At 34.7% G+C, this 15,936-nt stretch overlaps 1 protein-coding gene across 1 annotated transcript; it reads right to left on the bottom strand.

Moving 5' to 3' along the window:
- Positions 1-12,714: 12,714 nt before the first annotated feature.
- LOC113348510 (tRNase Z TRZ2, chloroplastic-like) lies at positions 12,715-15,893 on the bottom strand. Its single transcript, XM_026592309.1, has 8 exons — positions 15,328-15,893; positions 14,470-14,632; positions 14,314-14,384; positions 14,077-14,172; positions 13,827-13,940; positions 13,593-13,661; positions 13,342-13,416; positions 12,715-13,017 (listed from the first exon to the last, which is right to left on the bottom strand). The coding sequence occupies exons 1-8, from the start codon at positions 15,742-15,744 to the stop codon at positions 12,925-12,927; spliced, it is 1,098 nt and encodes a 365-aa protein (XP_026448094.1). The 5' UTR covers positions 15,745-15,893; the 3' UTR covers positions 12,715-12,924.
- Positions 15,894-15,936: the final 43 nt, after the last annotated feature.

Raw genomic sequence — 15,936 nt, 5'->3', positions numbered from 1 at the left:
TTGATACCTTCGAGCCATGTATGAGGGTACAAAGGCATCCGCAATGAGTTACAACATTATTGGTCAAGAACCTTGTCATTCATATCATCTAATTATGTGGTGATTGCGACATTATGGTAACTTAATTATACCATCTAGCTCAACTATGCGAGACAAGAGATGATTGTTTCCATACTTGATGGGGTAAATTGCAGTCCATTTATCGTATACTCATACTTCCAATCAAGCTATCAACACATGAATGTACTAATTGAGCATTTGACATGGACAAAAAATAAAGCTAACTGGCATGCAGGTAAAGCGAGCTTGAATAAGCCACTTGCATCACAAGGATGATGCAAATAAAGAATGGAATAAGCCTGCCTGATGCACCCTTGGCACAAGTAAGACAAGTGCCTGCATTCAGCTCAAAGCCAAGACGAAGTAAGAAAGCGGAAATAGGCTTGCAATGGCCTATGCTCAAGTCCATGGCATGCCTTATGCCTGAAAAGGCTCAGAATTCAGTGATGCATGCAAAATGCATCATAGTTAGCCTTTATGACTTTATACCCTTGCAGAATAAGGGTATGTTGGAGCGTTGTGGAATCTATGTTTAAGGCATCATGCTTGTGAAGCATCCTTGCAAGGACAAATGGACGTGCATTTGTCAAGAAAGAAGTGAATCTTTAGGATCAGGTCACTCTCATCATAGTAGCGCATTAGAGAGTTTTGGCATGTGCGCCTTGGCACCCTAGACGTAATTTTCTGGTCCGTCACATAATCAGTTAGGATTCTACTAATTTCATATTTTTCCTGAGTGACCAAACCATGATAATTTTCTAAACACATGGTTTTTCGTTTCCTTCTTTTAATAGTGATGGTATGAAAATATTTATCAGGATACATGACTGACTTATTTACCAAGTCATTACCTATATTCACTTTTGGATAATACATGACAAAAGAAACTATCTGGAAACTCCTTTGAATGGAATTAGGGAGAAATGCCGACATCAGGAAGAGGATCCAAGGATATATGAGATGTCCACATATTTTACTTTGAAATGTGAAGCTGTGTTGTACTCTTTTTTCTTTCGATCGAGATTAGTTTTTACCGTAGGGATTTTGTTACGCGACAAGGTTTAGCGAAACAACAATAACTACACCATGTATAGTTTGATGTTGAGGAATTGAAGATCGCATTGACATTAATGAACAATATCGGAATCAACGAAATAAAACACAATAAATTATCAAGCAAATCAGCACTCTGATGCAATGATTGCATCACAACAGTTTTCAACACGAGCCAATTAGTAGTACTAATAGTATTATTATTTTGCATCAATATTGAGTTTTCATCAATCACCTATAAACATAGAAACGATGCTATGTATCGGTATTCGGTAAAGGCATACTTCCATACTTTTCGCATTGCACTCTTTCCCTTCGTCAAGATTTTATCCTACTGGGTTTTTCCCCTTGTCAAGGTTTTAACGAGGCAACTTATGCGAGTCCAACTCTTTCCTAAGTGTTCTTAATATTGTACTCCTTTCCCCCAGTTTAGGCTTAGTGCCATTGAGTTTCCTGGCGAGGTTTCAGTGTGGAATTGATTTAGACACAGTGGTCATCAACGAGAGAACTATATGTGAAGAAATATATTTTAAGTGTTATGTTTGAAACACTCCGCACAAGGGGGAGAGTTATAGAGCCTTGGGACCATGTGTATGCAACGCATATAAATGTAACCATGGTTTACCTCATAACCTATATATAGAGCCTTAGATATATGTAATATATGTAACTCTTATCTAATGCATAAGAGATTTCTGTAGACCCTATGACATAAGATCGTAAGTGTGAAGTCTAGTAAACTGGAACGAATTTGATAGAGTAGTTTTTCACTTTGAATAAGTTTTTAGAAGAGTCGATTAGAACGGAGATTCAAAGGACCGCCAAGACTCATTCCCCCTGAATGTCCGGTTAAGATAAATAGTTTTGTGTTTAAGAATGGGCTTAGTATTTACAGCCATTAGTCAGCTGTAGAGGGAACACTCAGTAGTCTATTATTCCATTTCCTTTTCCATCTTGGTGTCTCAGATCAATGAGGAAGAGAGTGGTCAGAGGTAGATGCTAAAGAACTGAATATAGAAAGACGAATGAGGCGATTGAAACGATCTGATCAATTCAATCATTTACAATAGGGATTTTGAAGCAAGGTATCATTTAGTGCACATGGGATCATATGAAAGGAAGAATACCATGACTCCAAAGACTAAATCAACCTATTCATAGCGGAAATCGAGGACCGGTACAACTAGAAATCTACGAGCCTGTTATTTTGCTTACAATTGCGCACTTGAGAGAACTATTATCCCTTCTCAGTAGGTGTTTGTAAAGGAAAATAGTCATATTCTCTTGCCTATCTCTCTTCTTCAATATTACTATAATACTGCAACACAATTTATTTGCACGACTTTTAAGGAAATGCGATATGGATACTTTTTAAGTTTTTATTTATTTATTTAATACTCATACGTGTATAATGACCTATTTATTTTTAAATTTTATCTCACTAATAGGTGGCCTATATCATTAAACAAAAGGATATTTCTAAAACTACCATTTTAATTGATTATTGTTAGTATAAGAATTTTTTTTATTTTTTATGAAGCATGAAATTCATTAAACTACTAAGGAATATTACATGAGGGTATATAATACCCCAAGATTTATTTCCAGATTCATTAGGCAGGTGTTTTAAAATACGGTCCGCGCCCCAAAGGTGTCACTATCCATCCACAAAAAACTTGCCAAAAGAAAAGCAACACAAAAACCCCAAAAAAACAAAATTTTGATGAAACCTCATAGAATTTGACGAAACCAATTTTTGGTTTCATCATAAAATTTGATGACCCCAATTTTGAAATTTGGGGTTTTTGTATCAATTTTTTAAAATTTGGGGTTTTTGTATCAATTTAGTTTAAGGTGGAGTTTTAATGAATACCAACATTTGAGTGGGTTTTTTGTACCACAAGTTTGGTCACCTTGGGTTTTTATGACTAGTTTTTTTTTTAAATATGTATAATTGTATAACCATGTTTATATTCGTTACATAGGTATTTTAAAATACTTTTCAATAGTATAATAAAATTTACGAATATATGTGGTATAATTTAAGAGATAAATTATTTCTAAATTTTACTAATTATCGTGCATAATGATATAATTTTATAAAATACTTAAACCAGGTCATCTTTGTAATATAATTCTTTCCTTACAAGAGTTGTGTAAACTTGAGGTCATTTATTCAGGGACAGAGGGAATATAAAGAACCTGGCCAAATTGGGGTATACCCAGATTAATTGGGGTATACCTAATAAGACAAAACCTGGGTCATTATGAAGTAAAACACACCACCCCTTAGCCAGTTATTTTCAAAATACCTAATCTATCCTTGCTTAATTAACACTAAGAATGTGTTTAGGTTAACTAATTTAGTTAGTTAATTGGTTGCATTAAAATACTCAAATTAGGTATTGTTTGGATCGAATTCATGGATTATTTGTTATGAATTCCGAGGTTCTTTTTTTTTTGAGATTTTTTTTGTAACCGAAATGAAACTACACTAGACAAACACTTCTACAAAGGGGATTGTAAAGCTGCTGAGTGATTTCATACTCAAAATTATAGAAGGAATCAACACTTTTATTTCTGAAAAAAATGAAAAATTGGCAAGGTCGACAAAAAATACCCAGCCGACTATAAAAAGTCGGCAAGGTCGACAAAACAATACCTTGCCGACTATATGATTTTTGACATACAGAGAAAGGTGTTACAAATGCATGATTAGTCGGCAAGGTATTAATTCCATAATCTGCCGACTAAACTATAGTCCTCAAGGTATAAGGATGCATACGGTGACGACCTTGTAAATGCTAATTTCAGAGACGAAAAGTCGTCACGATATTCAACCTAAGAAGATAACGACTAATACTAGTCGGCAAGGTCGAAAAAAAGATAACCCGCCGACTAATACAAGTCGGCAAGGTCGACAAAAAGATACCATGCCGACTGTTGATAAAAATTTGGATCATACCGAATTTGAGGATGGGTATGATTTTGTACCCAACCTCCAAACCCGTATAATTCAAATTTGATTTGATTTTTTTTTTTTTTTTTTTTTTTTTTTTTTTTTTTTTTGATTTCAAAGTTAGAGTTTTGGAAAAAGATTTTGAAATTTTTTTGAATGGATTTTAGTCCGCATGGTTTTTTTTTGTGTGGGCAATTTGATCTTTTAACACTTTTTAGACACCCTTAGCACACTAGGTTGATGGGTTTAAATTTGGTATACCCCAATCTGACCGCGATAAAGAACTTAATAGACATTTTAATTAAAAAAAATGTTTATAAATTTTATATCGTTTGAAAGCATCAAAGCAATTTGAAAGACATATAAGAATATAAACATGATAGTCTGTACTCTTAAAGATAAAATTTAACAACAAAAATTATTAAGACAATTTGTGATGGATATATCCTATTGAAAGAAAAAATATTGAAGGATATTCAACGGATGCGAAGAAGCCAAGAGATGTTCCTTCAAATTCTCAGAAATTTTCTGATGTTCTTGAAGTATTGAAGGAGACACGAAAGGAGATTCAACAGATTAAGGTTGTTGTGGTCAAGACTCTGGAGATTCAGAAGGCCGTGGTTTGACATCAGTCAAGAAGGTTTATTGATATCAACACCTATATTCATGAACCTTATGTCCCGATGGCTGTTGACGACAAGGAGTCCAGGGACGGTAAAGAATTCTTCAAAGGTCTTAATGTCTAGTAAATCGTTCTATGATAATTTTATTCTTGTGTTTTTAGGAAGAAGAACTAGAGTTTGGAGTAGCCATTATTGTGATTACACATAGCTATGTCCAACGTTTTCATCTTTATTGTTTTTGGATTTATTTGCTTAAATTCTAAAAAATTGTTTGGAAGATGATTTTTGCATTATTAATCTTTATGGTTTTATATATTGCAAACTTGTTATGGGATATGTGTGTTTGCGTCTGTGAACTATGATTGTCCCATACTTTGTCAAAAGTTAAGTCTTTTGTATGTCGATATGCATGTATTGATAAAAGAACGAATGAACTTTTGACATTACAAAAGTTTTAAGCCTATTATGTCATTATGCAAATATTGATGGAAGAGAGGATGAACTTTGGTTTACGAGGATTATGTCTATTGTATGTCATTGTGCAAATAGTGATGAAAAATATAATGAATCCTTGTCTATTCCACAGTATTGATCTTCCCTGATCCATATTTTATGTATATATTGTGCGGCTCCGTAAGTTCTCTTATGTCGAGCGTGACCAATTGAATTGATCACACTCTTGTGGTAATTTAGTTGTGTATTCCGATTGAATTAATCATGGGTTTTTTTGTGGTTAATTTGATTGAGTATTTTTTGGATTCAAATTCATATTCGTATGCAACTTGTTATGTCCAAAGAAATCCTTTTTTATTGTGAAAGTAAGGTCGCTCTTGTTGTTCTTTCGGGAATGACATCTTATGGGGGAGAGTTCTTAATTGAATTTGTGCTTAATTGCCAAATCTTTGTGGGGAGTGCGGCTGTGGAATATTATAGGGGTTATCTTGTATCTTTATAAACTCCTTGATGAATGCATTTAGCTTCGGCTATATGATGGCATCTAAAAAGTTGATATGTGCTTTATTTTGGTCATGAAATGTCTCTATGGAAATTTCATTAGGATCCCACTAGTTTTCGTACCTTTGCCAATTTTATTGACAAAAAGGGAGAGAATTAATGTGTAGTTCACACTACAAATACATATGGTTTTCAGATCATTATGTAAGGGGGAGTGGTTTCCATGTGAGATGGAGTATTTACTAAGGGGGAGTGATACATATCACAATAACATTGTTGTCGAAGTTGTGATACAATTGAACTTTGATGTTGTGTAATAATACTTTTCCACTGTCTAACAATGATTGAGAATTCTTGTTTTCTCATTGTTATGACTAAGAGTTTTCAACAACGGTGATACTAAACTTACAACCTTTGGGATCATTGGAGTACTTGGAAGTGACGAAGATTTAGAGTAATGTTGAAGAACCAAGAAGATCAGGCATGTGGAAGAGAAGCTACAAAAGTTTATTTATTAATTTTTGTATTCCACATGTATTGATAGTTTTGTCAGTAAAATTGACAAAGGGGGAGATTGTTAGAGCACTGCTCGGTCGAACTCGCATGCATTTCTATCTCAAGCATGTTTTTCAATGTTAGTGATCAAAACTATATGTCTTGATTTCTAGTCTACTTATAGCTAAGTCTCGTACTAGGATAGAAAGTGTAGTTAAGCTCAAGACTCCATGGCGATCATCATACAAAGATGAAGAACTACTCAAGGAACTGGTGGAACTTCATCGACTAAAAGGTATGTGGAGATTTGAAATTATCTATCACTCAAAAGTCTATCTACTCTATATCCTATTTTAAGACAAAAGTCGTTTTGCTATATAGACTTTGATTATACACATTTGCAATTTCGAGCCGAGTTTATCTCGCTTATCTATTTCTCGAAATATGTGTTGGTAAGCTTTCGCTTTGGCCAAGTTCATCTTTACTAGTGACGAAAGTCATATTGAGTTTCAATTATTTGAAAATTGCTTTGACGAAAAATAGTGTATGAACAAAAACTATATGACGTCCTCTAAGAATGTTTCAATGATTGAAATGAGAGTTTAGATTATATAACCATTGTTGGATATAAGAATTGTGTGGTAACTCATACATGTATAAATCCTTATTCCTTGAACCAAAGTATGCGTACTTTGCTGCTCAGGTAAACCGGAACAGAGTACGCGAACCCAGTCTGCGTACTCTCGGAGGTTCTCTTCCCGAGAAAATCTGCTGGAGTTTGTGAACTGTTTACAAACTTATTCCGGGTACTTAAGTCCGCGTACCAGTCCGCGTACTTAAGTTGGTTATTTTCTAAAAACGATTATTCGTGAACTTAAACTTATATAAACTAAGGAATGCAAGTTTGCAAACCGCGGATATAAAGTTCATGAATCGATTCGAGTGAATCAAATCGTTTTTGCTTCGATTGTATCTTGTATACTTCTATAAGATCTAAGCAATTGAATAACTCTCTAACTAGTTCATTTGATTGATTTGAACTAGTTATGGTAAGGAATATTATGGTTGATATGAAAGTGCTCATTTGACTAACCATTTGATTAACTACTGTTGAACCAACTAAATGTACATGTTTGGGTACGGTTACACAAACCTAAATAAACGTGTATTTCATTTATGTGTAACAAGCTAAGTTTCGATCTAACGGTTGAAAGATATTCGCTTGAATCTAATCAGGTTTTCATCTAACGGTGAATATTGAATGCTTTGTTACTAAGTTAACATTGATTGCAAACCCTGATTTGAAATACTATATAAGGGAGAACTCTAGCAACTAGGAAACCTAGTCCTCACACCTCCTGTGTGATACTAGTTGTATTAGCTAGAGTCGATTCTCCTTTAACCTTAGGTTTCTATCGGGACCCTGTAGGTTAACGACTTGAAGACTTCGTTGGGATGTTGAAGCCAAAACAATATTACTTTACTTGTAGTTGTGTGATCTGATCTTGATGTTTATATCGTACAAAGTACAATCGTAATATTGGCTTGAGATTGATTTCTCCGATAGGCAAGATACAAAAGAAGTCACAAACATCTTCGTCTCATCGTTTGTGATTCCACAATATCTTCTTTCGCTAGTCGATTAAGATTATTTTGAGGTGATTGATAATACTGAGCTGTTCTTCGGGAATATAAGTCTGGTTTATCAATTGGTTCCTTTTCACCTTGATTTATCAAAAGAAGGAACAAAAACTCGTAGGTATTTCTGTGGGAGACGATTTTATCTATTACCGTAGACTTTTATGTGTGATACAGATTTGTTTATTAAAGTCTTCGACTTTGGGTCGTAGCAACTCTTAGTTGTGGGTGAGATCAGCTAAGGGAATCAAGTGTGTAATATCCTGCTGGGATCAGAGACGTAGGAGCGCAACTGTACTGGATCAGCGTGAGATTGATTGGGGTTCAACTACAGTCCAGACCGAAGTTAGTTTGTAGTAGTCTAGTGTTTGTAGCGTCTTAATACAGTGTGTATTCAATCTGGACTAGGTCCCGCTGTTTTTATGCATTTACGGTTTCCTGGTTAACAAAACTTCTGGTGTCTGTGTTATTTCTTTTCCGCATTATATTTTGTTATATAATTGAAATATCACAGGTTGTGCGTTAAATCAATCAATTGGGAAATCCAACCTTTGGTTGTTGATTGATACTTGAACATTTGTCTTTGGTACCGTTCAAGTGATTTCTCTTGTATTCAATTAGACTCGCAGATTTCTATTTGCTTGAGTAAGTATTGAATCGAGAAAGAGAGATATAACTCTTTGATATACTTTTATTAAGATTGAGTCTGACTTTCTAGTTGATTCTCTTAAAAGTATACTGGAGTTAGTCCATACAGATTGTTAATCGAAATATTGGGTGTGGTTGTTAGACCCCCACTTTTTCAAAGATCATTATGAGAGGGGAAGATGAATCAGAGAAGATTCCCGTTCCAGAAACAAATTGGAGAGATGAAAGTGGATTAAGCAAGTGTTAAAATCTTTTCCCTGGTATCGGTAGGTATATAGAAATAAATTGGAGAAGATGGCCCATAAATTTTGGAACAAATTCAATCATCCACTATCGAACCTAAACGAAAGACTGGATAATACAATACTTAAGGGGATAAAATTGGTAGTTCATGACTAAATACACACATGTGGGCTAAGGACTTTATTGGTAGAAATTATAATTTAAAGTGGTAAGTAACTACTATTAACAACTTGTTTAGGGGGACAAACTCAAAAACCCATACTTAAAAGAAAAGAAATAGATGACATAGTTGAGACAAAAGAATACTGGACTATACAAACACCAAACTTTTCATATGAGTCTTTCACACACTTTCACCATGTAGAAATATCTACTATCTTGACATGAATAATGCAACTGCCATGTAGGTTCATAGCTTGCTTTAATCTCTTCTTATCACCAAAACCGACACCTTCAACTGATTCTTTCTTGAAGTTACTTTACCTAATTCAAACCAAATCAAAAACCCCAAAATCTATTCTCGTTACTACGGTTTGATAAATGAAACACTCCCAATTTCTGTTCGTGTTGCTGCCAAAATAAATCCTCAATCTGATGTTGCTCTCTATGTTTTTTCCATTGTTAAAATCTCTGCGAAGACTCATTCTCAAAACTAATAGATAGTTTTTATTTTTATTTTAATAAGAAAGATGATTTATTAATCAAACTTAATGAGACATATTGTTATGATCCTGCTGTATAACATCATTCATCCATCTAGAAATTTCATCAAACCAGCTAAACCTACTGAAATTGTTTGCATTAGCTGCATTATTAGCATCTCTTGGTTCATATAAATCAAAAGCAGAGCATAAAATAGCAGTAATGTTTTCAATCCAAGTGTTAGTAGTTCACTTCACTGCAGATCTTTCTTCATTTATTGCTTTGATCACACAGTTGCAGTCTCCTTCTAGATGTGTTCTTCTTACTCCCAAATCTCTTGCCCACTTTACTGCAATAAAGGCTGCTTCAGCTTCAACTCCTTCAGGTGTCAATGCAATTGTTAATCATGATCAAAGTCCATGTTGTGCACCTGCAAAATCTCTAATGATTAGACTGAATCCTGCATTTCCAATTTCCTTAACAAATGCCATAATATCACACCTGCTAATTTTTGAGCCTGTAAATTGTTCTGGATATTAACATTATACTTGGCTGCAAAAGTATTGACAATCCAGGTACCAAATTAACATTAAACACAGAAGAAGCTAAGTTATTATCACAAAGGTTCCAGACTTGTTTAGAGATCCTGCACTCAAATAATAAGTGATGCATGGTTTCAATAGTTGAGTTACAAAAAGGACACAGGGTGTTGCTGTGACTAGAAAATTTGGCAAACCTATCACCAATAGGAAGACAATTGTTAGTACATCTCCAAAGAAAGTGTAAAATTCTAGGAGGAATTTTTTGTTTTCAAATTTTTTTCCAGTTCACACTGTTATTATTATTGGGAAGTGTCTCTATTAGTTCTAGGTAGCCTAATTTTCTTAATTTCCCTAATAGTGTCAGAATCAAATAAAGCTTCTAAAACATCTAATTTCCATGTCATGCTTTCTTTCTCTATAACACAGTGCAAATGTTAGAAGTGCTAAATCTAATAATCCATCTATAGTAGGAACCTATTTATCCTTCCAGATGTTAATGTTTTCACCAGTAGCTACTTCCCAACAACTGTACTTCCTTACATATTCTAGATCTTCCCTGATTCCCCTCCAAACCCAAAATCCACTAGCATCACAATCACCGTGAAGGACATTAGTATTATGAAAGTATTTTCCACTACGAATTTGAGTCCACATATCATCAGGTGAAGTGACCATCCTTCAAGCAAGTTTAGTTAACAGAGCCTTACTAACAATTTCTGTTTTTTTAATTCCCATTCCTCCCTGGCATTTTGTCTTTGCAACATCATCTCATCTCCTTGGATAACCTCCTCTCCCATTTTTCTTTTTGTTCCACCAAAATTTTCTTTGTATAGAATCCATCTGGTTTGTAAGCTTCTTAGGCATTGGAAACACTGCAAGATGATGATTAGCAATACTACCAAGAACGGTTTGGGTTTAGAAAAGTTGACTTAAAAATTTACATTTCCAGCTATGAAGATTATCTACATATTTATCCAAAAGCTCACCAAAAGTCCGTATCTTATTTTTCTTAATAAGAAGAGGAACTCCTATATCATTTAGAGCCATATTTTTAATATGCAATATATTAGAGATTTCATTCTTGACAGAATTAGGAACTTTAGGGCTAAAAGTCATTCCTGGCTTGTCAAAAAGTTGACAAATTGCCTTGAAAACAGACTGAATTGCTCAATAATATTAGCTAGAGTCCTTGCTTCCTTAGCATTAGCTTTAGTCGGTGTTTAAAAAATCGAAAACGTAAAGCGATACACTAACCTAGTAAAGCGTAGCTTCACAAAAAAAAAATGATAGATATCTATGTGAAGCTGACAGGGGTGTATTGGATTAGGATTTAAATGGATGTTTAATAATCTTAAAAACTCATAAGTATTCAATTAGGATATACAATGAATCATTAAATATCCATGGTATTCAATTTGGATAGTTTTAGATTCCACAAATATCCTAGGTATTCAATTCATTTAAGATTTTTTAGGATAGTTAGTGGCCAAGATATATATGGATTCTTATAGATATTTGTAGGCAAAATATGTATGTTATTATCCCATATCAATCTCAACCCACACCACAAGAGTTTCATGGATTCTTACGAACAATTTTTTAATTTTTAATTTTTTATCGCGTTATCCTATGTTTTTCCACCGCCACCGCCCACCACCACCAACCACTGCCAACCACCAACAACAACAACGACCACTACCACCCACCACCACCGGCCACCACCACCACCAATAACAACCACCACTGACCACCACCAACGACCACCACTGAAAACAACCAGTACAATTACCACCATCACTGTCACCTTCACGCACCATCACCCACCACCTCAACTTATGGCTGTTTTTTTTTTTTTTTTGAAAAGGAAACATGACACAATTTAATATAAATCTAAAGTGATCCTAATTAATCTATTATAATCCAAAATTATATATCTATAAGAATCTATTAGATTCTTTTAAGAAACATTATAAATCCACTAGATTCTGGTAAACTAATATCCATATTTATCCATAGAAATCCGGATCCAATACACCCCTGTAACACAAAACCAAAAACCAATCTAATAATCCATGATAAAAGGAATAAATAAACTAACTTGTTAACTAAGTGTACGCAGAATGCAGTAACATAATCCACCATAATAACGGGAACGAAACAAATAAACGAACTAGCTTACTAAGCCTACGCCGTACTGACTTGTTCTACTACCCAAGAATATCTAAGACACTATCCAAGAATGTTTGCAATGTCAAAGATATCATCATCTTCTGCATGGCTATCTTCATTATGGGCCATGAGTAAATCTTCTTCTTGTTGAGAGTTGAGTAGTTTCTAGGGTTTTTTAATACTAAAATCTAAGAAGGAAACGTTGGGACTTGTTTCTGAGATTTAAATCCTTGTTTTTTCTCTAAGAAAATTTAAGAAGGAAACATTGGGACTTGTTTTTGGACTAATCCCTGTTTTTTCTCGAAAATATTCTTTTTTTTTTCTAGAAAATATAACCTAGTATTAATGTAGACGTATTGGAACATTTTTTAGTGAAGCCCTAAAAAGAGCGCTTCAAAACGTTTTTTTAAAACACCAGCTTTAGTGAAAACTAATCAATCATTAGCAAAAAAAAATAAATGGGGCACAGATGGAGTAGAAGGAGTAACTTTCATACCTTGTTAATTGTCATTTTGTTCAGCTTTAAAAAGAGCTCTTGAGAGTATGAACAGCAGTTGCTTCGAAAACAAAGAATAAAAATTATTTTGTAGTGATAAGAAATGATGCTTCAGACTATGTCCCCCTGCCCCAAGGAAAAACATCCAATTTGGGAAAGTTTGACATTCTGAGAAAAAATAATATACCAATATTAAAGAAAAAATCAAAAACATGAGTTTATTTTGGACGAGCAGTATCGAGTATGAATGGCGTGATATTAACTAGGAAAAACATTAACGTTATTCATGAGAAAGAAAAACAAAAACTTGTATAAGCAAAGAACCCAATATTACTAATGAAGACTGACGAGGTTACATCTCCTTACATCAATAATGTGCAGAAGAAACCATGTATATGTTATTCAGTTATTGTACATTGATTTGAAGCCTTCTGTCAAAGCAACCACCTTGGCTGACATCTTTGGCTGTAGCTTCAGAACAGCTTCCCGAATGTCCTGAAAGAGAGAATACATTAGCAGCCTACATAAAGGACAAGCAAACGCAGGATATATAATTTATAAGCATTGGTCATTTATCATATTCAAATGGCTGTAATATAAATGTATTTCAGAGTAAAACAAAAAACTGTTAGTTACTGCAGATGTTTTCAGACTTTGGGTATAATTTACCAGATAAAACAGCTCCTGGCGGAGATAGCTTACTCGAAGCCTTACCCATGAGGGTGTGATTTATCAGATATATAGTAATGGGTAAACTGAAATTTTCTTAGCATGTGAAAAATAAAAAAAGTCACAACTGAATGGGATTTTGATGCTCACCTCAAGCTTGTACCGGGACGAAAAATGTGTGAGCAGTACCGTTTCGTTGCGGATCCAATTTGCATGTTCCATGATCTACATGGGTTCCAGAGTTTCATGATTCAGAATGAGATCATCGACAAAACCAGTCATATTCCAATATTTGGGACTTCTGGAGTAAGGACACAAGATATACTACAGACTACAGTGGATTGTTCCGGAACTCATGGTGATAGAAACGAAAAAACAGGGACAAAAAGTTGTCTGTGTACCTCAAACAAATGAGTATGCCCATGATCTCGAGCATGCTCAACACTAACTGCTTCATCCAAGAAAGTGGCCTGCGGTAAAAGAAAAATCAGCAGAAGATGAAACTATCTGTATCTATCTATTTTATTACGTGTAACAGCTAGCTAATTGCTATTATCAATTGAGTGATTTTACTTCTATGGAGTACAAACGTACTGCTAACAAACTTAACATGCAATTCAGTTCAACAGTTTTACCTCTGTAATCAGAACTTTAGCTCTCAAGGCATCAGCACTGCGTGGGTTAAGAAAAAAATCGGACGATGTATCTCCTGTAAAAGCTACCTCTGGAGATAATACAGTATCTGTAATCTAAGGAAAAAAAAACTTGTCAAGCATAATGCTGGAGAATCTGGATCCAGCTCCAACGAGTAGCATCATTTTAAAACTCAAATCTAGAGTGGATATGTCTAATTTGCACCCGGCAGAGTAGTGTACAAATACAAACCTCAACACCTGAATTTTTTAGTTTCTCAAATTGCCTTCCTTTTAAATGAGAGTACTGCTTCTTAAGCTTCTTCCTCACCGAGTAAAAACAATAGCCCTGCACAAACAAATGAATTACATTTCCTGACCAAATGGGTCAAGCAGTCTACCAAACTGCACGCGTCTATGAGGGGAAAATGATAGAAAAAATAAGACGAAGAGGGCACAAATTTGGGGATCCAACTTTAGAAAAACAAACCTGACTAGGAATAACATGGTTAGTTTCAAATGCTCTAACAACAAGATCGTTCCGTATTTCATAGGTATCACCTGGAACCAAATTTGTGTGTCAGCTGGCAGCTTTCATTAGCCATGGAGATAAGTTTTAATAGATTATCAAAAAAAGATGACATACCCATATCCAAAGCAACAAGATCAAACTCCAAATCCACTTGACTCATAGATCTGTGAAGGTCGAATAACTTTTCCACATCCTCTTGGATGCATGAAGGTACAAAAATTGTTGGAGGTTTTAAGCTGTAAAGGCCACGAGTTGCAACATACATTGGAAGCCCACCCTAAAATCACGTAACAAATTACTCATTCTGGAATATACAGGATGGCTCCATAAAGCAATTTAAAGAATCTAAAGACACAAAACTCAAGTAAATAACACAAAATGGTTATCCAAGTTGTATTTGCAGGACTACTTTCGAGAAAGTAACCTCTTGTAAAACAAATATTGAATGTACAATCGTCACTCAGATACGATTTGTCAGCAGCAACATGGTAGTATAATTTACCTTTCATGAAACACAAGTACTGAATGTTGCTATGGTCTAGCGTAATATTTCTTCAAATCTTTATGCATTTAACAGTAGTGACCAACTGACCATTCAATTCAACACTTAACTAGTCCAACAACTTAATGAAACTCGAAAGGCAATGAACTGAATCAACGTCAGCTAGGACCAAAATGTGAACTAATACATATTCATGAAACCATCTGATACATAGGGAAACTCAATTGGCCTTAAAACCTCTACCATTTCTCTAAAAAGCAAGTTCTAATATTGGTGTCATTTGAGCTTGAGAAATCATTTTGGCTGAACAAAATGTTCAGAAACTTGTAAATGTAACTGTAACAAGATGCCCGATGACACTTCTAAGTTCTAAGGTACCAATCAAATTTCTATTGTCTCAGGTATCATTTTGAAGTAAATTATGTACAAAAGGGGGGCAACTGAATAAAAAGAATAGAAGAGAAACTTACAATATGATCAAGATGAGCATGAGTTATGAACAAGAAATCTTGATTCACAGCTCTAGATGGACATCTTCCAATATCAAGAGCAGCATTCAATCTTGGTATGATAATACAAGTTTCATGACCTCCGATTGACATACCCTCAACTAAATAACCTTCAATGTCAATTCCTTTCCTTTTAACTTCAGACCTAGCTTTCCTATACTCTTCTTCTTCAACAACTGCTCTTTCAATTGTAGAAAGAAAACCAGACCCAGCCCCAGGAAACCCAGACCCTTTTATAGCAGATGGAGCACGTTGATGCCATTTATCTTGCTTTCTAACAGTTAGGAAATTGACTCTTGATGATGTTTGCGATGTGGGTTCATGAGGTTTAAGAAAATAAGGAGTGTTTGAGCTTGAAATGCTTGAAGAAATCTGCATAATTTTTAATTCGTTTCCTTCTTCTTCTTCTGGCTCTGGGTAAGTTTTTTTTTATGTCTCCGCTTTTTCAAAAATCTTACCCATGGATGGTTTTTGCAAATCCTATCCTCAATTTCTGTCTATATCACCAGTTGCGGGTCCCACATAGATATTTGTAGTAGATTTTCTTTTTACCACCAGCTGACTGATTTC

The sequence above is a fragment of the Papaver somniferum genome, chromosome 2 (genome assembly GCF_003573695.1).
Source record: "Papaver somniferum cultivar HN1 chromosome 2, ASM357369v1, whole genome shotgun sequence".
NCBI classification, from domain to species: Eukaryota; Viridiplantae; Streptophyta; class Magnoliopsida; order Ranunculales; family Papaveraceae; genus Papaver; species Papaver somniferum.
The sequence above is the reverse complement of the archived record's forward strand: the minus strand, read 5'-3'. Positions and strand labels throughout refer to the sequence as shown.

What these genes read in the sequence shown, in the direction of transcription:
- LOC113348510 (XM_026592309.1), bottom strand. Translation starts at nt 15,744, where the DNA reads ATGCAGATTTCTTCAAGCATTTCAAGCTCAAACACTCCTTATTTTCTT. An exon ending in CTAAAGTTCTGATTACAGAG is followed by an intron (nt 13,662 to 13,826) that starts GTAAAACTGTTG and finishes CTTTTACCGCAG; the next exon opens with GCCACTTTCTTGGATGAAGC. An exon ending in CGTCCCGGTACAAGCTTGAG is followed by an intron (nt 13,018 to 13,341) that starts GTGAGCATCAAA and finishes TCTCTCTTTCAG; the next exon opens with GACATTCGGGAAGCTGTTCT.